The sequence below is a fragment of the Pollachius pollachius genome (genome assembly GCF_949987615.1).
Source record: "Pollachius pollachius genome assembly, chromosome: 1".
Lineage (NCBI taxonomy): Eukaryota > Metazoa > Chordata > Actinopteri > Gadiformes > Gadidae > Pollachius > Pollachius pollachius.
The window spans coordinates 4,659,702-4,681,919 of NC_136934.1; the positions used below are offsets into that span (position 1 = coordinate 4,659,702).

The 22,218-nt window shown below is 44.9% G+C and overlaps 4 protein-coding genes across 4 annotated transcripts; 3 read left to right on the forward strand and 1 right to left on the reverse strand.

Annotated features, from left to right (window-relative positions):
* Positions 1-425: 425 nt before the first annotated feature.
* lsm1 (LSM1, U6 small nuclear RNA associated) lies at positions 426-2,293 on the reverse strand. Its single transcript, XM_079738563.1, has 4 exons — positions 2,093-2,293; positions 1,857-1,925; positions 1,520-1,635; positions 426-951 (listed from the first exon to the last, which is right to left on the reverse strand). The coding sequence occupies exons 1-4, from the start codon at positions 2,136-2,138 to the stop codon at positions 781-783; spliced, it is 402 nt and encodes a 133-aa protein (XP_079594689.1). The 5' UTR covers positions 2,139-2,293; the 3' UTR covers positions 426-780.
* Positions 2,294-2,554: 261 nt separating this feature from the next.
* Positions 2,555-8,035, forward strand: bag4 (BCL2 associated athanogene 4). Its single transcript, XM_079738527.1, has 5 exons — positions 2,555-2,814; positions 3,337-3,456; positions 3,548-3,781; positions 5,643-5,972; positions 6,141-8,035. The coding sequence occupies exons 1-5, from the start codon at positions 2,812-2,814 to the stop codon at positions 6,672-6,674; spliced, it is 1,221 nt and encodes a 406-aa protein (XP_079594653.1). The 5' UTR covers positions 2,555-2,811; the 3' UTR covers positions 6,675-8,035.
* A 420-nt stretch (positions 8,036-8,455) lies between these two features.
* Positions 8,456-9,541, forward strand: LOC307091071 (dual specificity protein phosphatase 26-like; the record flags this gene model as incomplete). The annotated part of the gene is made up of 3 exons (XM_079757928.1): positions 8,456-8,634; positions 9,020-9,231; positions 9,333-9,541. The coding sequence occupies 3 exons, from the start codon at positions 8,456-8,458 to the stop codon at positions 9,539-9,541; spliced, it is 600 nt and encodes a 199-aa protein (XP_079614054.1).
* A 1,200-nt stretch (positions 9,542-10,741) lies between these two features.
* On the forward strand, positions 10,742-12,554 carry LOC307074861 (serine protease inhibitor A3M-like; the record flags this gene model as incomplete). The annotated part of the gene is made up of 5 exons (XM_079735250.1): positions 10,742-11,393; positions 11,489-11,559; positions 11,715-11,911; positions 12,102-12,246; positions 12,360-12,554. The coding sequence occupies exons 1-5, from the start codon at positions 10,745-10,747 to the stop codon at positions 12,552-12,554; spliced, it is 1,257 nt and encodes a 418-aa protein (XP_079591376.1). The 5' UTR covers positions 10,742-10,744.
* Positions 12,555-22,218: the final 9,664 nt, after the last annotated feature.

The window sequence follows — 22,218 nt, forward strand, 5'->3', positions numbered from 1 at the left end:
GAGAGGAACAAAATATCACTTATCTGGCAAGGTACCATGGTCTTGGCCCGGGGTGACAGGTTCCAGTGGTATTTGATTTCCAGTGTATTTGATCGGAACTACTTCTCCCGGCCCATGGGTTTGTGACGGTTCATTTCCGATAGCCGTTGTTCACCTTATTAAGAATATCTAGACAGCCAGGGCACGTATTATTTTCTATCAACATCTATTTTCCTGCGTCCGCCGGAGCTGTCAGAAAAGCAACTGCTGTTCATTGTTGAAAGTATTTTTGCCTTGCGTCTAACTTGAATATATTTAGCGCCACCATCTGGTGGAGTGTAGAGTTCTCATTGCTCCCTTTTCTACCGCCAAAAACTAAAACTTTGGTTTTAACGGTCAGTGGCATCCTTGAACGATAACCTTCCCGTGTCAAGAAATATGCTGCAATGAAAAAGAAATCACTTTAATGGATTGGAACCATTACAGTCTTTGTCCCAGTACATCTTCTCCAAATAACATGATTGACAATCATTTAGCAACAATATTGTAAGTGCTTGAGTAACAAAATCATGTTTTGATAACGGACAGATATTCCTTTCATCCTGCAAGTCCCATGATTATTTTTCTCTCATCCCCACAAAATAAAATCATTACAGTATACAAAATAGGCTCCAAAAGCCTAAATAATACATAGTACAGGTGTCTTTCCTGAAACAAAAACACTACAATTGAACATAAACCAATTCAATTGCTGGGTCAAAAACAAAATAACCAAGAGGATTACATAGGTGGAATAAAGTCTTAGTATTCATCCAGGTTATCTGCTTTGGGGATGGAAAGACCCCGGTCTTTCAGGACCTGCATCTTTACTTTCTCCGTCTCCTGTTTGGCCTGCTGCTGCAGTCTTTGTTCCTCTAGAATCTCCTCTATAGAGACCTGTTGCAAGACCGCGTCGCAGGGCTTGTCCATGTCCTGGGGGAGACACAATAGGCCACAAGACAAGTCAATCCCAGACACTGAAAAAACAGGAAAATGGAAGTTGATCATTGCTAGTTTTGATATGAAAATATGTACAGCAGATGACGCATCCCATATCAAAACAGGGGCCGGTTGCGCCAGGTTTGAAAAAGATCAAATGTAGTCTAGTCATAGTGCAAGTGTTCACCAAGTGTTGTCAGATTTCTGCTTGGTTTCTAAATATTTACACCTACCCCTAAGCAAGTGGAAAAACGAAATATAACAATGCAGAAGGATGGTCAGGACCACAGCAGTGTACCCGCTGCAGAGCACCCAGCAGCAGCCCATTTCAACATACTGGTCAGGTTTAACTAATGGTATAAGATATACCATTAGTTCTTGCATCATATAGCTATAGTCAATAACTTGACTAAAGTGATTCACCCATAGAAAAATGCAGGATTTTAAAAAAGTAATACTATTGCCGTTTGACATAGTAGGTAGTGTCAGTAATAAGGATTTCTGAAGTGCATCAATCGATCATTTGTGATTTAAACGTGTAGGTGAACGTGGGCCTACTCACCATCTCTCCGAGTAAAACCACGTTTTCTCCCCTCACGATGAAGATGCCTCTTGGGATGTCCCCGAACTTCTTGCCCACATGGATGCGTTCAACTGTCTGATGAAAAACTAAATTGGCTGGCAGAGGATGTAAACAGAGACGGGTAAAGTAAGAAACACACCCGATGCGATACAATCCTCTGCCAAGCACAACGTGCAAGAAACCCAAAAGAGTCTACGCTGATACTGTCTAGTTTCAAAAGATAAACCACACGTTTAGAGGACTTTAATGTCAAATTGATCGCATTAGAAGCAGAAGTTAATATATAACCATTAATTAGGAAGTTTAATGGCCATACCAAACTGATCAATGCTTCTGAGGAACCCAATTAGTGTTCTGCCATCTCGCAGCAGGACCAGGTGTTTCTCTGACGCCGTGAAAAGAAAGAAAACACATCATACACGGTACAGTATCATGAACACGTACACGGTATCAAGCAATTCCATACAACAAGATTGCATAGCCCAAACATAGTCACGCCAAGAACGCCAGTGGGACAAAAGGCGCCGACCGCCACGCCAAACATTGACTTACTATCGATGTCATCAATGAGACTTGCCGTTCCCGGTACGTAATTCATCTTGATCTGTGTAATTTGCGCGGTATATTGTTTTCAATAATTTCAAGCCATGAATGTTTCAAAATGTGTTTCTTCCCAATTAGTACAGGAAGCAATTTTATACACGCTTGGGGTAAACTTCCTGTAGACCTTTAACCCTCTTGAAGCCGAATATCAGTACATTAAAATCACAGACAAATTTCGACAACAAGGTAGGCTCTAAATCATTTATTTAATAAAAAATAAAAAGCTATCTATCCATATATTTGTGCATTATTTGTAATGTATATTTTACAACGGAAGGAGTTGCAACAATGTAGCACGTCATGCTACTTATTCCCTGTTCGCCCATTGGCTCACACAGAGTGACGCAGTGGAACTGACCCAGGGGGGCGGGCTGAGTTCTTAAAGATACAGTACACCCTTTCCAACTAGAAGCCATTCAATCATTTCCTCATTCTTGCCAAACAAGCGAGATCTTCAAAAAAATTATCAAATTCACGTTTGAAATAGCCAACGGTAGTCTGTTTTGAACTTGCTTTGTGTTTTTTTAATCATATGAAGGATAGTCCGCGTGCTGTAAAAAAAGTCTTCCCAGTATGTATCGTCATTAAATGCGGTCCAATCCTAAATCTAGTTGGCCTTTGAATTACAACTCAGGAGAAAAACAACAGCGCGCATTGCAATAACCAACATGGTACGTGACTCCGCACCGCTATTCACCTTTTTACCTGCTAAGGTCTGCAATGATATGTGACTGTGTTAAAGAAACGGGTCGTCCAAGTGTGGACTAGTAAAACCATTGCTACGGCTAAGTGATCAGTGGCTGGAATTAGCGTTATGTAATAGTTAACGCTGCCCTGCTATCTCCGTAGAGGTCTGTGTGTCCCTCGCTACGGTCTCACGTCTAATCTCTTCTGGAGGGCACTGTGCGTTTGAAACAATAGTTTCTGATTCCTGCTGAAAGAACACATTATAAAATAGGGTCTGAGGCCTGTCGTAGTAGTCGTGGTAGCATTGTGCCACAACAGCGCACAGACAGTGATACTGACCCTACGTCATCACTTGGAAAGTGAATTATTGTTAGGACGTCTGTGTAAAGCTGCTATTCTATTGGTATGTCATAAAGCAACACTAGAGTAGTTCATTTGGTTGCCTTCCTGTAGTGTATCCGTTTGTGACTTCATAACTTTTCAAGCTGTGTGTTCTGTGTTCACAGGACGCTTCTCAGTACCCGGGGTACCCCGCAAACTACTGGTATCCCCAGACCCATTCCACGCCGCATTATGCAAATAACTTCCCCTCAGGAACGGAGATACAGCCCGCGTACAACCCCCAGGTACAGATTCCTTTCTGTTTCTCCCGTTGCCGAAATGCTACACCTGAGGCGTCTTGTGTCATTGTCTCATATCTTGTGTTTACCACACCAGGCAGTGCAAGGCACGTATCCGAACGGCCACGGTGGTGTCTACAATCCAGGCCAGGGACACTACCCCACGAGTAACTTCCACCCGTCCAACCCGTTTTACTGCGCTGACCAGATGGCCCAGAGACCCGCTCCAGGGCCATACCCCAACCAGGGCTGTCCTCCAGAGCAGACCGCTGCAGGCTCCGGCCAGCCTCATGCCCAACACCATCACTACCCTGCTCCACACTGTCAAGGGGTAGGTCATGGACTTCAACCGCGTCAGACTACAGTACAGTACAGTCACGTTTCGCTGTCTGAAACAAATGTATATTTGGACTTAAGATTTATTAAATGTACATTTTCATTTAGGGCATTTAGTAGCAATTTTATCCAAAGCGACTTACAATAAGTACATTTGTCAGAAGAAAGAGAAACAACTATATATCGCTGTCGGTACAGTAAGGATGTTCATCGAACCAAGTGCCAAACACTAACAATCGCGGTAATAGGTTCCCCGTTTATAGCACACCAATTCCCCGTGTACAACAAAGATAGCTAGGATAAGATGCTACACGATGCTAAGTACTATTTTTAAGTGCAAGGATGTACAACATACAATAAGTGTGTACATTAAGTGCCAGGGCGTACAACATACAATAAGTGTGTACATTAAGTGCCAGGACGTACAACATACAATAAGTGCGTACATTAAGTGCCAGGACGTACAACATACAATAAGTGCGTACATTAAGTGCCAGGACGTACAACATACAATAAGTGTGTACATTAAGTGCCAGGACGTACAACATACAATAAGTGTGTACATTAAGTGCCAGGACGTACAACATACAATAAGTGTGTACATTAAGTGCCAGGACGTACAACATACAATAAGTGTGTACATTAAGTGCCAGGACGTACAACATACAATAAGTGCGTACATTAAGTGCCAGGACGTACAACATACAATAAGTGTGTACATTAAGTGCCAGGACGTACAACATACAATAAGTGCGTACATTAAGTGCCAGGGCGTACAACATACAATAAGTGCGTACATTAAGTGCCAGGGCGTACAACATACAATAAGTGTGTACATTAAGTGCCAGGACGTACAACATACAATAAGTGCGTACATTAAGTGCCAGGGCGTACAACATACAATAAGTGTGTACATTAAGTGCCAGGGCGTACAACATACAATAAGTGTGTACATTAAGTGCCAGGGCGTACAACATACAATAAGTGTGTACATTAAGTGCCAGGACGTACAACATACAATAAGTGTGTACATTAAGTGCCAGGACGTACAACATACAATAAGTGTGTACATTAAGTGCCAGGACGTACAACATACAATAAGTGTGTACATTAAGTGCCAGGACGTACAACATACAATAAGTGTGTACATTAAGTGCCAGGACGTACAACATACAATAAGTGCGTACATTAAGTGCCAGGACGTACAACATACAATAAGTGTGTACATTAAGTGCCAGGACGTACAACATACAATAAGTGTGTACATTAAGTGCCAGGACGTACAACATACAATAAGTGTGTACATTAAGTGCCAGGACGTACAACATACAATAAGTGTGTACATTAAGTGCCAGGACGTACAAAATACAATAAGTGTGTACATTAAGTGCCAGGACGTACAACATACAATAAGTGTGGACATTAAGTGCCAGGACGTACAACATACAATAAGTGTGTACATTAAGTGCCAGGACGTACAACATACAATAAGTGTGGACATTAAGTGCCAGGACGTACAACATACAATAAGTGCGTACATTAAGTGCCAGGGCGTACAACATACAATAAGTGCGTACATTAAGTGCCAGGGCGTACAACATACAATAAGTGCGTACATTAAGTGCCAGGACGTACAACATACAATAAGTGCGTACATTAAGTGCCAGGACGTACAACATACAATAAGTGCGTACATTAAGTGCCAGGGCGTACAACATACAATAAGTGTGTACATTAAGTGCCAGGACGTACAACATACAATAAGTGTGTACATTAAGTGCCAGGACGTACAACATACAATAAGTGCGTACATTAAGTGCGGGTATTAATGTTTATACTTGCTTTCTTTTCCCCAGGCGCCTGGATATCCTCCGGGGTCGTATGCTCACTATAACGAAGGCGGCCACGCCATGCCCCCCAACTCCCCTTACCCCGCCGGCCAGGCTCTGCACCCCCGGCCGCAGGCTGAGGGCTGGGGACACCCCAGTGGGTACGGGCCCCCACCGCAGCAGTGGGCCCCGGCACAGCAGCCGGGGCCACAGCAGCAGCATCCTCAACATCCTCAACATCCTCAGCATCCTCAGCAACAGCATGCGCAAAACCACTACGGTAATCCGGTCCGTCCCCAACACCCCCCAGCGTGGCCAGGGACCGGAACGGGGGCCCCACCTCCCTACCAACCAAAGGTGCGAGTGGGCCGTAGCAACGAACCGCCGTTCATTTGTAATTCTCCGAAAATGTGTTAGTTGAAGTGTAAGGCTGAACGCACGATGGTATTGTACGTTCGGGATGTAGTTGATTTCAAAGGCGATGGCGGATTTCATTCTTACGGTTAAACGTTGTTTCTCTTTCAGGACCAAACAGCCCAAAACCCCCCACAAGCGGGACCAAAACCTCAGCCAGCTCCTAACCCCGCCAGCGGGAAGCCCAGCGAGTTCTGCTCCCCCCCCCAGTTGTACAACCGAACGGGGAGAGGAGGAGGAGGAGGAGGAGGAGGAGGAGGAGGAGGAGGAGGGCAGAGCGAGCCCAATCCTTCACAAGGTCAGCCGCCACCTTCAGTGCCGTCTCCGGCGCCGCAGCCACCGCCGCCGGCCGCGCCCCCCCAGAGCCACGGCCCGATCGGACCCCAGATGCCCAAGGAAGGCCCTAACATGGCCCGGGTGCAGCAGGTCATGGTCCGGGTCATGCTCCTGCAGGAGGACGTCGACGAGTTTGTGGGCAAAAAAACGGACAAGACCTACCGTTACCTGGAAGAGCTGCTGACCAAGGAGCTGCTGGCTCTGGACTCGGTGGAGACCCAGGGTCAGGAGGCCATCAGGCAGGCACGCCGGGAGGCCGTGCAGAGGATCCAGGCCATCCTGGATCAACTAGAGAAGAAGGCATTCTGAGACCGGAGTGGATGGGATTCAAGAGGGTTTTGGTATTTTACTTCTTGCTTTTCGTTTTTTTTTGCTATTTTCTTCTAATCTCCCGCAGAAGACGGTGAGGGGCTCTGGATTAAATCAGGCTTTCCTGAAGTCCCACAATCATTCCCATTGTGCTGGATATGTTTTCATATGCTAAATGTGTTCAGGACTTCATCAGAACCTCAAGTTGGGATGGGACAGAATTAGCTGGTGTTAAGCTATAGACATTGTTTTAGGGTCAGTAAAGACTGTACATATCATATCTGCTTCGGTGTCATCGGGAGAATGCTGGTGTGTAACTCTTAAACCATCATCATCCGTTGAACTCTGCGTTCCTCTCTGCAATGCAACGCTAATGCTGGCAGAACAACATATTGTTGTCATTTTTCATGATTTGTGTTGTGCCACATAGTATTATTCCGCCATTGTCAAAGTCATAATCAAGGTTTATTTTCATACATCACAAACCTTCCATGCTGCTTTGGATCTCACACTGGTTCTTCCCTTCCCCATATTCACTTTCACTTCTGGTGTTCCTTCTCACCAAAGAAATGTACCCAATACTTTTCTTGCTATTTTTAATTGTACTCGGTCCTGCATGCACTGTAGTAATATAAAAACACTGTTGAAAGGACGGCTGTGAGGTCTCGGATCTGACATTTGGCCCAAGGTAATGGAGGGTTAATGAAAGCCCTCTGAAGATAACTGTCCCCATTACTGCATTTTAGGACAAAGGTGGCCAAGTGCACTCTGTGATGGTTTTGCTGTTTTCTTTAGCTGTAGCAGGTAGTGTTGATAATCCAGTAAGAAAAAAGCTTGAAAGGTTTATAATTATCTTATTTTCTGGGGCTTTTGAAAAACACAAGTATTGAGGTCTACGGGACGTAGACCTCAATACTTGTGTTATACATATACATATTGTTTGTTAAAACAAACAATATGTAAGGTTAACTTGGGGCACGTTATCTAGATTATATGTATCCTGTTTGCTCTGTTCATTGTTCAACGCTGGTAATGCAGCGAAAGCCCTTCTCGGCCCGAATTCTGTTGTGCTTTTTGTTTTTAAATCATGCTTGTTGTATTGATTTGCAAAAAGAGTGCCATATCTGGGGGATGAACTTTTTTTTCTATGATAAGATCTCAAACCTTGCATGTACAAAAAGATATTGTTTTTTTCTGTGTTAAAATGGAACCACCCTGTTCATAACTTGACAAATATTTGTAATATAAGACATGTAAAAAATAATCTTGATTACGAGAGCAGGACCTTGCATCAATGTTGCAGATTAAATGCATGTTTCCATTATAAAAGATAAGAATTTTTGCCTGACTGATAAGTTAATTGTCGCTACTAAGACTTAATAATTAAATGTCAGGATATTTTTAACCCGTTGTGTTTACTTTCACATCCATATATTCTTTCTTCGCAGTTTCTAGTATGACATTTACTTCAAATCGTGTTGTGTGCAAACTCTGGGTGTTTCTGTGGGTGGCGGTGTGTGTTGCGAAATTTATGAACACCGCTGCCAGCTCCCGTCAGATCTTTAAATAGCTGGCTATTTGGATGTGTAAAGCATAGCATGCTCTTCATACTCTTTGTGAGGGAGCCTCACCCTAGCAACTTTCGACACCCATGCCTAAGCAGATCCAAATCATCGCTGCCTGAACCCCCCCAGTACAACCAGTTAAACCCTTTAGTTTGGCGCTTCCGTTTTATTATTTCTTTCTAATCGAATCGTGTGGACCGCCGTTGATTATACACAATGTCATACACATCAAGACTTCCTGCGTCCTGGAATGACACATTTCCTGCTCGGAAAGTGGAAATTGACCTGAGTTCTCCTGGATTGGCAGTGGGTGAACTGGAAAGACTTTTATTTACTGGCAAAGCCATCTGCAGCCATGCAGATGAAGTATGGCCGAAACTTTACATTGGAGACCAGTAAGTACCTTTATTCAAATTGTGGAATTGTAAAGGACACACAAAGTCTTATGATATCACCCCGATGAGTTCAAATGTGAAAAAGGAAAGGCTCATAAATCCTAATCATATCTGGTGTCAGACTAAGTAACACTAGATCCACCGGGCGCGTTCCTAGAAAACTATTTGGTATTCACTAAACAAACTCTTGTCATCCACGAGGATTCCTCACATATCTAACCTTCCTTTGCATAATTCAATGATAAATAGCTCTCAACTTTTAAGTGAGTGGGATTCGATTTGGTCAAGTAACACTGATACTGCTCATTTAACTTTGTTTCACCAGCATCATATTTTAGTTGGCAGATCAATGTGAGTCTTCCATTGTTTTGTTTGTTTGGACCAGGCATAGTGCAGAAAACCTGGCTGATCTATCTCTGCAGCGCATTACCCACGTCCTGAACGCGGCCCAGTGTCGTCGACACACTGGGGCTGATTTATACAAGGGTACGAGTATTACATATATGGGCATTGAGGCCCGGGACTCCTGCAACTTTGACCTGAGCCCTAACTTCCAGAGAGCAGCATGCTTCATAGACGGAGCTCTCGGTAGTGGAGGTGAGTACGCAAAGGTTGCCATTCACGTATTGACGTCTTCTGGGAAATGTTTGTGTAAATAAAAGTAATGAGTAATGGACCTCCCCTCTTGTTTGTCGTAGGGAGGGTCCTGGTCCACTGCCAGGTCGGAGTCAGCCGCTCCGCCACCCTGGTCCTGGCCTACCTCATGTTGAAGCAGAGGCTGACCCTGGTGGAAGCAATATGTGCTGTTAAAAACCACAGGGGGGTGGTCCCAAACCGAGGCTTCCTGAGGCAGCTTATACGACTAGACGGTCAACTGTTTGGCCCTCATCAATACAAACATGTTTAGTCCAGCTGTGTTTTGTTCAAATGCTGGTGGGACACCATGCAGGGGCGAGGTTCCCCTGAGCGGCCGGTCGATAATCTGTCTATAAAACAGACATTGTTCATGTCAAACATTAGTATTGACTTATGCAGGGTCAAGGGCAACACAAAAGTATAGCAATGGTTATTTTTTTGTATTAGTTTGTAATTGCAAACATCAACTGTGGTCGATCTTCGGGGTTCTTCCTGGAGCAGCGGATATCTGCACGTTGTTGATCTATAATTTTAATCCATACAATATTGACACATTATCATTTTCCATCTAATATAGGGACATGAGAGCATAAGGGTGGACGTTATTCCCTTTTTCAAACCAACAAACTGCAGAATGTGATGTGTAAAATCACAATATAAACATAATTAAAGGTTGCAGCTACACAGACTAGTGACTGAGTGTCTATATGTTGTGTGATCTAACAGTGGTGTGGTGCAGGTTGGGGGTATTCCTCCCCATAATAACTCCTTACTGCTCATTACAATGTTTGAGCTGTGAAGAAATATACGTCTCCCAAGATTTGCTCGACAGAGATTAGAGAGAATGTGGTTCTCAGGAATCATTTAATAATTGTAAGTACTTTTAAATGCTGCAAAATGGTCTAGTGAGAGCGAGCGAGAGCACTGTGGGTTGGAGAATACACAGGATTCTAACGGACCACATAGATTCAAACAGACTTCTTCCTGGACCAATACAAGAAGGCAACAAGGCAGCAATCATTAAACAGGGCAAATATGGAGTCATCTGTAAATAGAACAGAGTGAACAAACATTTCAAAGTTCAATTTCTCTGATCAATCCTCAAAAAGGAACATCTCTGGCTGGAGTAGTAGTCATACAGGCTTCTAAACCGGGAAGGTGAGTGATCTTCCATCCTCCAATCACCATTTAAAGACTCAAATGTGTATTCAATTTAATAATGAAAAGGTTGGTTATTACTTTTATTATCTAGGTCCTGTGTGCACCTCCTTCTGATCCTTGTCTGCCTAACCCTAACGAAATGCAACTATTTGGCATCATAAATATGATCTCAAAATGTGACTTAAGATTCTGAACACATTTAATTATAACCTTTTAGCTTTTGAAACTAACAAACGATTTAGTAAATGCACGAGGGGTCTATGTTTACTCTCAAAGGTTTCAAATTTTCCATCATCTTTCCACCAAGTTCACCATGATACGTGCTGCTGTGAGCATCTGGATCCTGTCTGCTGTGGTCTGCTTGGGCAGAGGTCATCATCTTGGCGATCAATCCCATGAAGATGGTCATGACCACCACCACCACAACGAGTCTGATCACAGCACTAGTACCCTCGAACTGGTGTCTTCAGCCAATACAGACTTTGCCACCCGGTTGTACAAAAAATTAGCTGCTCAGAAAGACTTGCAGGGCAAAAACATTTTCTTCTCCCCAATAAGTGTTACCCTTGCCTTGGCCGCGTTGTCTGTCGGGGCTCGTGGGGACACATACCAGCAGATTTTTACTGGTCTGGGCTTCAACAGCTCTTTATTGACCCAGGTTGATGTAGACAAGGCCTTCCAAACACTCCTCACTGGGTTTAATGGGACCTCTCAAGAGGACCTGAGTGCAGGAACGGCCCTGTTTGTGGAGGAAACCTTCCGCCCGCGGGCCAAGTACATGGAGGTGGTGAAGCAGGAGTACCTTGCAGACGTCTTCACTGTCGACCTCAGCAACACCGCAGAGAGTGTGAGCACCATTAATAAGTATGTGGCGGAGAAGACCAACGGGAAGATTGAGAAGCTGGTTGAAGACCTGGACCCTGCTACACTCATGTATCTAGTCAGCTACATGTACTTCAAAGGTAAGCACGTTTTAATTGAGTGGTTGGGTCTATGCGTCTGTCTCATTGATGTGGTCAACTGATTGTGTCTGTTCCCACCCATGTACGTGATGTAGGTACATGGGAGTTACCGTTTGACCCCATGGACACCAAGGAGGACGTTTTCAATGTTGACGAACAGACTCAGGTTCCAGCACACTGTTCTAGTCGCAATTGTCCCATAGCTGTGATCAATGTTGGATATCCCATTTTTACATAGTTTGAATTATGATTTATGTTTACACAACACTCTCCAATGACAATTATTAAACATTAACCATATGAATCAATGTTTTCCGACAGGTTCCAGTACAGATGATGAATATGGAGGAGTCAGTCAACACTTACTATGACAAGGAGAGTTCCACGTCAGTCCTGCAGCTGCAGTACAACGGGTCGAGCTCCATGCTGCTGGTCCTGCCTGATAAAGGCCTGGCTGAGTTGGAGGAAGTCATCGGCCAGAACCACGTCAACAAATGGCTCAAGTGGATGCGACAGAAGTATGTGAAACGACATCGCTTCTAATCGATATCTGCAGGAGTTAGAATGGAGAGCACAGGCCATCGTGAATGGACCTCAATTAACCCAACAGCAATTTGTTGTACTGTAGTTGTTCACAATCATGATTTCCATTAATGCATTTTTTGAGATCAGACTTTGAAAGTAACTATATATCCCTGTTTTCTCCAGACGAACCGATATATTCGTTCCCAAGTTCTCCATCAAGATGTCTCACTCCCTGAAGAACGTTTTGAGTGACATGGGAATGCAGGACATGTTTGGCTCTGCAGCAGATCTCAGCGGCATCTCAGACCTGAGGCTGAGTGTCTCTGAGGTGAGGATAGAAAGCCTTGACTTTTACTGTGACATGTGAACCAGTGTCCATGTTTTTCACTGTGCCTCCCTCTGATGCTCTGTCCCTCACTCTGCTGCTCTGTTCCTCTGAAGGTGGTGCACCAAGCCACGCTGGACGTGGACGAGGCGGGGGCCTCCGCTGCAGCCGCCACCGGGGTAGGGATCACCCTCCTCTCCTACCGCAAAATCCCTGTCCTGAAGTTCAACCGTCCTTTCATTGTCCTCATCACGGACTCCAACAATGGAAACATCCTCTTCATGGGAAAGATTGTTAACCCAAACATCTGAAGATAAATAATAACTCTAAAATTAATGAGATATATGTGACTTGTTTGACTGTGTGTGAGTGTTTGTGTGGTAAAATAAAAATAAAGAGGGATGGATTATATATCATAGCATGTTCCCTTTCTAGTTGATATCATGAGTCTTGCGACGTACAGTTGAGCACCAACTTAAAAATAATGGGGGCAAAAATGGAAAACAAAGGGGAAATTAAAACAATAAACCAAGAACTAAACAGCCTTGGCTCTGAGCATGAGTTTGACAAGTTTTCAGGCTATATTTCTAGATTATTGATAATTGACCAATTCGAGGAAACACAGGCACAATACAGTGTATCACTAAGGCAACATTCATTACACAAGAGTATGTAGAGTGCTGTGTAAATATTAGAACGAGTGAAACACTTCAAAGTTCATTTTCTCTGCTTAACTCTCAAAAGGGAACATCCCTCGCTCTAGTTGGGGCAGGTCAAACTCCTAAATAGGGGGCTGGAAGGGATTAACCAATCACCATTCAAAGACCTTAAAGTCTAGTCTTGTTCTTTACAAGGACATTCAAATTAAACAAATTGACACTATATTTAGTGAATATACAAAAACACATTGGCTTACATATTTGACGTATTGAAATACATGATCTCAATGTAACATTATATTCTGAACATATTATTCTAACTTTCCACCGCTCCTGTAGAGTGCCCAATCTACCCTTCAACCCATCTTTGTGTGTGTCTGTGTGTGTGTGTGAGTGTGTGTGTGTCAGTGTTTGTGCTTGATCTGGAATCAATAACATGTTTATTTATTCAGCACCTGGTTTGAACCAAGTGCTGTTCATTTTAATTGTAACCTTGAGTTACAAACCTTGAGTCAGTCACAAACACACATGGAAGCGCAAATTTTAAATTGTAGAAAGGTCACTTGAAAGCTGTACGCTTACCGTGAATGTGAGATGGAAGTGTGCATTGAATGAGAACCAATGATAATAAAGCATTAAAAAGGTGCATCGCTCGATTGCTTTTTCCTGGATGAAACATTTCAAAGCATGATGTTCGTCTATCGATTGGATAGTTCTGTGTGGCCTTCAAACATGGCCGAAATAACAAGGGACGAAGTAGCGGAGGGAGACCAGGAGGAACCTAATTATAACAAAGAAAGAATCAAATATTCCCCGGAGGAAGAACGAAAACAGAGAGGCAGCACTTCTGGAGAGTAATCGATGCGGTCAGATACTACAGGTAGGAATAGCCCTGGACAGTAAAGCGCATGAAGCACAACGCAAGCTAGCCGCCTCAGACCTCTGGAAATAGAGGCTAGCCTCCTCAGACCTCTGGAAATAGAGGCTAGCCTCCTCAGACCTCTGGTAATAGAGGCTAGCCTCATCAGACCTCTGGTAATAGAGGCTAGCCTCCTCAGACCTCTGGTAATAGAGGCTAGCCTCATCAGACCTCTGGAAATAGAGGCCAGCTGCCTCAGACCTCTGGTAATAGAGGCTAGCCTCCTCAGACCTCTGGTAATAGAGGCTAGCCTCATCAGACCTCTGGAAATAGAGGCCAGCTGCCTCAGACCTCTGGTAAAAGAGGCTAGCCTCCTCAGACCTCTGGTAATAGAGGCTAGCTGCCTCAGACCTCTGGTAATAAATGTTAGGTAGCGCCATCAAACCTCTGGTAATTGATGATGGCCCCAGGCCACAAGACCTTCAGCATCACGAGGCTCCTCCTTTCGGTCCGATATCTTCAGAAGACTGAAACCTGTAACGCTTCACCGACTACATGACAGAAAGTGTCTAAAACCTAAAGTATGCTAGTACAAAGAGGGTTACCCAAGGTGGCTATTTAATGTCTATCGCCATTAAAAACAATCAGATAACATTTCGTTTTTTCATGAATGGGGCAATGCGAATTGTCACTAAGGTCGTGACGTCCTCTTAGTCGCTTGTAGAATCAATGAAAATGCTTTTATATAGAATTGACTAGTGATCACAAAGCGAAATTTGCATTAAACGATTTGCTATATTTCCATGCAAAACGCGTCTATACTTGGCCAAATGATGTTCCCTGAAGTTATTTTTATCCTAGTGATGTAGGTGTTGTCCAGCTAGCTTAGATCTCCCTTGTAGGAGAGAAGACAAAGGAATACCTATAGTAAACATTGCTACCCTAACCCTAACCCTAGCTAAAGGACTTAATTTCAAGTGTCCGACAGAAACCTGGCACCAGCCAGAGGTTTACTCTGCCCTTAATGAAGCCTGGCCCCCCGGGTGCAGTTACTTGGAGGCAGCCCACAGCTCTGGCCGCGGTGGTGGCCTAGCTGTCATCCAGCGACAGGACCTGGAGTTGTTCCCCATCCCACTACCTAAAACTTCCTCCTGCGAGTGTCTTGCATTCAAATGTAAACCCCCTCATCCCATGATTGTGCCGGCCCCCAAAACCCAACTCTGCTTTCATGCCGGAAATGTCTGATCTCCTCACAACACTCTGTACTACATCTGCAAACACCATAATTCTGGGAGATTTAAATATTCATGTCGACACCCCCTCATGTCATTCCGCTGCTGATTTTCTTCAGCTACTGGACTCCCTCAACCTACAACAACATGTCGATGTCCCCACACATGTCGGGGTACACACACTCGACCTGGTCATCTCAAACTCCGCTCCCATCAGCAACCTACAGGTCTACGATCTTGGTGTTTCAGACCACAAGGTTGTGTCAATGGAGCTGGCCTTCCCTTCCCCCCACACCAAACCAAAGCGACAGATCCACTTCAGAAACATGAAAAATATCGACACGGATGCCCTGGCCCTGGATCTCCAACTTCTCTCCTCTGGCTCTGATGCCTCTCTGTTACTGACTCTGTTACAGATTTGTACAACCAGTCCCTGAGCAGTCCCCTGGACCTCCACGCCCCCTTAGCAACCAGGTCAGTCTCCTTTTTGCACTCAGCACCCTGGTACACCATTGAGCTGCGAAAGATGAAGGCGGCTGGGCATGTCCTTGAGCGGCGGATCAAGGCCTCTGGACTGACAAACAGACATACAGAGAGCACAAGAGGGTATATGCAGAAGCTCTGAGGGATGCACGGGCCAGGTTCTGTTCCACCATCATAAATAACAGTCCCGGTAACTCCAAACAACTATTTTCAACAATTAACCACCTTCTCAAACCCCCTTCACCCTGCCACTCTGAGGCCACCGAGGAGAGGTGCAACATGCACATTACCTTTTTCAGACAAAAGGTTAATAACATCCGCTCACACCTCACCCCCACTGCTGTCTCACCCCAACAAACTGTCGACCCACTGTCTGAGACTGTTCAGCCCGTCAGCTCCTTCTCCAACGTCACACAGGAAGAGGTGGAGGCCGTCATCAGAAAATTGAAGCCGTCCACCTGTGCACTGGACCCCTTCCCTTCAGCCCTGCTGAAGACCAACATCTCTGCCGTCTCTCCACTCATCACCAAGATCATAAACCACTCCCTCCTGGCTGGCCATATCCCACCTGCATTAAAAACTGCTGACATCAGACCTCTATTGAAAAAACCCACCCTGGATCCAGAAGTTCTCTCCAACTACAGACCCATCTCCAATCTTCCGTTCCAGTCAAAGGCTCTGGAGAAAACAGCTGCAGCACAACTTCAGGATCAGCTCATACAAAATAATCTGTTAGAGAAATTTCAGTCTGGTTTCCAACCTGGCCATAGTACAGAAACTGCTTTGGTCAGGGTCACCAACGACCTCCTGATGGCAGCAGACAGGGGTTCCCCTCATTCTCTTGGATTTAACAGCTGCTTTTGACACAGTCGACCACAATATCCTCCTCCACTGCCTGCAATACACCATCGGACTCAAAGGAAATACACACAACTGGTTCACCTCTTACCTCACCGGCAGAACCGAGCACGTCGCCCTGGGCAAAGCAAAATCACACACCCACAGTGTCACCTGCGGTGTCCCCCAGGGCTCGGTGTTGGGCCCCACCCTTTTCTCCATCTACATGCTCCCCCAGGGCAGCGTCATCAGCAGGCATGGGTTATCTTACCATTGCTATGCTGATGACACAAAGATGTACCTCAGAAACACCCCCACTTCTTCTTGCCCCCTGCCAACATCCACACTGACCACCTGCCAGGAGGAGATTGAAGAAAGCTCAACTTTCTTCAATTAAACAGCTCTAAAACAGAAGCCATCCTCATCGGCACACCACATCAGCTCCGCTCCTCCCACATCACCAATATCACTTTCTCTGGCCAAAACATTTCCCCTTCCACATCTGTCACCAACCTGGGTGTTAAAATGGACCAGCAACTGAACCCACCCACATCAATCACCTCCGCAAGACCGCATTCTACCACCTCAAAAACATTGCCAAACTCCGGCCTACACTCACCCAGGCAGATGCAGAGAGGATCGTCTCCTCCAGCTTGGATTACTGCAATGGACTCCTCATCGGGATCTCTGGCAAGAGCACCCAGAAGCTCCAGTACACACAAAACAGCGCTGCCAGGATCACATGAGATGACAATTCATGTGTCAATCATATACCTTGCGCTGTTCCCAATGCTGTTTATGCTCATTTGTGTCAGCATCCATGTCCACGAGCAGGTGAGGGTTAGGATCTTCTTCTGTATCTTCTACCAACGTCAACGCAGCAACACAAGAGCAACCCCACAGTACGGTTAAGGTGCCCTTAGCTTGAACTTTGCTGCAACTTGTGTGCACTAAAGTGTTTTGCACAAGAGACTGAGATAATTTGGGCATTTTTCATAACAGTTTATTTAAACCAAAGGACTAAGTGCACAAGAGACTGAAACTTTATTTTCATTTTCATATAACAAGTTGATATTTAGTCACCCTTTCTTATTTAATTTAATTGAAGTGCATTGATACTCACATTTTGTTGATATTGAGATTGTGTATATTGATGGTTACACTGTAAAAATTCTGTTAAATCAATAAAACTAAATTAAGAGACAACTGTATTACTGTGAATTTAAAAGCGTATTGCTGTTGCTTAGCAAGTGTTAAATGTATCTGTAGCTTACCTTTGCAAGAGGTAATATCTTTATTTGTTTATTTTTCACTCAGTGATTTAAGTTAAATACAGCTGTAAACAAATACCTCAAAAATATTGTAAGCTATCCTGAACTTAACTTTACTGCTGAGTTAATTACTAAGCTAACGATAATATTGAATTCAAAGCAAACTAAAGTAACCCAAGTAATATGTCAGAGTTTGAGCTAGCCCCTGAGAGTGACGAAGAAGGTGTCAGTGATGATGACATGAAGCAGCACTGCATAGAAGCACAACCACAAACGACCAAAGGCATTGAAGCTGATATCCCCACTTCCTCACAAGAGCCACAAAGAGGCCAAATAGTTCGTAAATTGACAGAAAGGGGCCAAGAACTGCACGATGAGCGAGTAAGAAAGGTTGCACATTGTTTCAGGGTGAGCTACGAGAACTGGAAGCTACGAGAACTGGAATCATTAATGACGCCAAAGGTACGCTGAGTGGTCAATGCTCAAACGACCTGCTGCATGAACACATCACTAAGGTCCGCAATGCTTCAAATCTTCGAATCTTAGTGATGTTTATGAAGAGCTAAGACACATCGACATTCCAGACCATGCCACACGTCGCAGAGTAGGCACCTGTGAAGCAGTAACAAAGACGATAATCAAAACTGCAAGATTTTATCTAAAAACTGAAAAGGGTGAATGTCAAGTGGATGAAGAACAACGTACTAAAGAGACAGGATCTGTGAGCAAGTCTACAGCCTCAGATAAGATGAGCATTAAATCTCACCGCACCAAGTCCTCGAAGTTCTGCTCGATGCTCTCAAAGCAGCTCAAAAACGTCCAGACGTTCAAGTCAGTCTTCTTCACACAGGCATTACGGCGCTGCTGAAGCTGCTGCCAATGAAGCCGAATTTCAAGTTCTGCTCGAAAAGGAACGACATATCGAAGAACTGGAAAAACTTGAAGCTGAAGAATCAGAGAGGAAGAGGGTTCTCGAAGCTGAAGAATCAGAGAGGAAAAGGGTTCTCGAAGCTGAAGCATCAGAGAGGAAGAGGGTTTCTCGAAGCTGAAGAATCAGAGAGGAAGAGGGTTCTCGAAGTCGAAGAATCAGAGAGGAAGAGGGTTCTAGAGGCCAAGCGCAGGCAAATAGAGGGAATGGATACTTTAAAGAAGCTAAAGGCTGCCAAGGCACGACAGCAAGTATATGAGCAGAATGAATGCTCAGATGAAGAAGTGAAAGCGCTGCTCCATCAACATGTCCCCTTGAAGGAGGAGAAGAAAGAGGTCAAACAGGAATGTAACCTGTCCATCAGCGTGAGTCATCTTCCTATACCGGAACGATCAACATTCAACAACGATCTACTCAGATTCAACGACTGGAAGGTTTAATTTAATACGCTGATTGACCGGAAAAACATACCGGGTGAAGAGAAGATATATTACCTGCGAAGGTATGTAGGTGGAGTTGCAAAAAGGGCCATAGAGAGTAATTTCCTTCTAGGCACAGAGTCTGCCTATCATGCAGCATGGACCATCTTAGAAGAGAGCTATGGCAATCCATTCCTCATCGCCAAAGCTTTCAGAGGCAAGCTTGAATCAAGGCCCAAGATAAGCTCCAAAGGAAGCTCAGAACTCCGAGAACTTGCTGACTTCCTCCACAGCTGTGAAGCCGCCATGTCTCAGATTGAGGGTCTTGAGATACTCAATGACTGCAACGAGAATCAGAAAAGGCTTGCTAAACTTCCAGACTGGCTGAGCTCAAGATGGAATAGGAAGGTTAGTTTGTCAAGTTCGTTACACGTGAAGCAAAAATCGCCTGCAACCCGATATCATCCCTCCATGCTCTAAAACCAGTTGAAAGTGAGAAGAGCAAGGATCCAAGGAACCGTGGTCCTGGAGCAAAGGTATTGGCGACAAATTCAGGCGAAAAGGCTTGCCACAAGCTGTGGGTTCTGTGAAAGGACAGGGCACAGTCTTCACAAGTGTTATAAATTCATGGATGGAACTGTCTCTGACCGAGTCAAGTTTGTGCGATAAAAGGGGTTGTGCTTTGGCTGTCTGAAGTCTGGCCAGCGCTCAAAGGACTGCAAAAACAAAATGATCTGCAAAATGTGTGAGAAAAAACACCCGACTTGCCTCCATGATAATCGCACCAAGGAAGGAAGGATGTCAACAATGCCTGATGCAGCAAGGGACATGTCAAATGGATGCAAGATTGAAAGGTCACAGGATAGGGCAGCAAGAACCTCACTTGAAGCAACATCCAATAGAGTCCTTCAGCATGTCAAAGACACTCATACGTCCAACATCCTCCCAGTGTGGGTGTCAGCCACAAGTGAGCCTGATCGTGAAGTTCTTGTGTATGCACTTCTGGATACACAGAGTGACACAACCTTTCTCTTGGACGACACTGCAAAGGCTCTACATGCGAAGAACGAACCAGTTCAGCTAAAGCTCTCAACAATGGCTTCAAGAAACACTGTTGTGTCCTGCAGGAAACTGACTGGTCTGCAAGTAAGAGGAATGTATTTGGACAAGATTATTCCCCTGCCAGTGACCTATACAAGAGAATTCATACCGGCAAACAGAGATCATATTCCCAGACCGGAGACGGCGAAAGCATGGCCACATCTCGAACACATTGCAGATGAGATAGCTCTGCACCAAAGCTGTGACATAGGCTTGCTAATTGGCTATAACTGTCCTCAAGCACTTGTCCCAAGACAAGTGGTTTCTGGTGAAGAAAATCAGCCCTTTGCACTGAGAACAGACTTGGGCTGGAGTGTAGTTGGCTACAGCAACCTATGTCTCCACTATGGAGATGCGATTTGAGTGAGTCACCAGGTCATCGTGAAGCAAGTGATACCAGGTAATCCATCCTTTTCAAACCTCACAAGCGAAGTGCGCTACGTCTGTAGAACACAGATCCAGGAAGTTGTCTCGCCTGCAGCTGTTCTCAAGGTGCTGGAATCTGACTTTGTAGAAAGAGCTTCACAGGACGGCAACATATCTCAAGAAGACCTCAGATTCCTGTCATGGATGTAAAAGGGCATCAGGCTCAAGGAGGATGGTCGGTATGAAATGCCACTGCCATTCAAGAAAGACAGACCCAACTTACCAGATAACAAGATATGCGCTATCTACCGTCTCAGATACCTAGAAAGGAAGCTAAAGAGAAACGAGCAGTACTACCAAGACTACAAGACCTTCATGGACGAGACCATAACCCGTGGAGATGCAGAAAAGGTCCCACAAGAAGACATCAGCAAAGCCCCAGCATGGTACATTCCCCACCACGGGGTGTATCATCCACAAAAGCCTGGGAAAATTTGACTGCTCCGCAAGATTTAAAGAGACATGCCTTAATGATCATCTCCTGACAGGCCCAGAGTTGACAAACACCTTGGTCGGAGTCCTCTGTCGGTTTCGTCGAGGGCCTGTAGCAATCATGTGCGATATTGAGCACATGTTTCACCAGTTCACGTGAAGGCAGAAGATCAAGATTACCTACGTTTCGGAAAATCTCGAAGCAGAACCCTCCACCTACCGGATGAAAGTCCACTTGTTCGGTGCAGCTACCTCACCTGGCTGCGCCAACTTTGGACTCAAACACCTCGCCGCTGAAGGATGAGGATGCTTCAGTGAAGACACCATCCGCTTCATCCAGAGGAATTTCTATGTTGATGATGGGTTGGCAAGTGTAACATCTGAAAGGCAAGCGATCCAACTAGTGAAAGAGGCAAGAGAACTAAGAACACGTACAGGCAAACTCTGGCTACATAAGTTCATCTCTACCAGCAAGGAAGTCCTAGCCATAATCCCTAAAGAGGAATGTGCTAAAGCTGCCAAGGACTTGGACATGGCACTCGGAGAGCAACACGTGGATAGAGCACTCGTTGTTCAGTGGTGCATGTCTTCTGACCAGTTCCAGTTCAGGGTGCTTGTCGAAGAAAATCCATTTACCCGAAAAGGAGTCTTGTCCACGGTTGCCTCAGTATATGACCCGCTTGGGTTCATGGCACCCTTCATCCTGGTTGGAAAGCAGATACTGCAGTAGATGTGTCGTGACAAGCTCAGTTGGGATGACTTCTTGCCTTATGACCTTCGACCCTTGTGGGAATATTGGCTCAAGAAAAAAAAAACCTGGCTGGTGTGAAGATCCAGAGATGCTACGCTCCACCAAGCTTCAACGTCCAGCACTATGAGCTTCACCATTTTTCTGACGCCAGTGTGTCAGGCTACGGAGACTGCTCATATCTCAGAGCGGTTAATACATCAGGTCAAGTCCACTGTACCTTAGTCATGGGAAAGTCACCAGTGTTGTGCCTGAACGCGTTCATTGAACGATAGTTCATGAACTCGTTCATATTTTGGGCGAACGTGAACTGAACGTACTGTATTACTGCCTGATGAACGTTACTGTGAACTCGTTCATTCTGGTGTCTGTGAACGGCACGCTCACTTGGTTTAACTTCGTTCAATATGGGGGTTATTTGTTTATCAACACGGCGGATGCGCACGTGGATCGCCGTGTTGTTTGACCGGTTGCCATGGTAATCCCTGTGAGGTTAATTTGCAGTTGCGGTGTTGCCAGTTTACTGTTACATTAAACTGTAATCAGAAAACGCGGTTATATGCTATAGACCCTATAGTAT

Coding starts and splice junctions, on each gene's coding strand:
- lsm1 (XM_079738563.1), bottom strand. CDS start 2,138: ATGAATTACGTACCGGGAACGGCAAGTCTCATTGATGACATCGATA. Junction 1,636..1,856: donor CAGAAGCATTGATCAGTTTG/GTATGGCCATTA, acceptor ATCCTCTGCCAG/CCAATTTAGTTTTTCATCAG. Junction 952..1,519: donor TGGTTTTACTCGGAGAGATG/GTGAGTAGGCCC, acceptor TGTCTCCCCCAG/GACATGGACAAGCCCTGCGA.
- bag4 (XM_079738527.1), top strand. Junction 3,782..5,642: donor CTGCTCCACACTGTCAAGGG/GTAGGTCATGGA, acceptor TCTTTTCCCCAG/GCGCCTGGATATCCTCCGGG. Junction 5,973..6,140: donor CACCTCCCTACCAACCAAAG/GTGCGAGTGGGC, acceptor TTTCTCTTTCAG/GACCAAACAGCCCAAAACCC.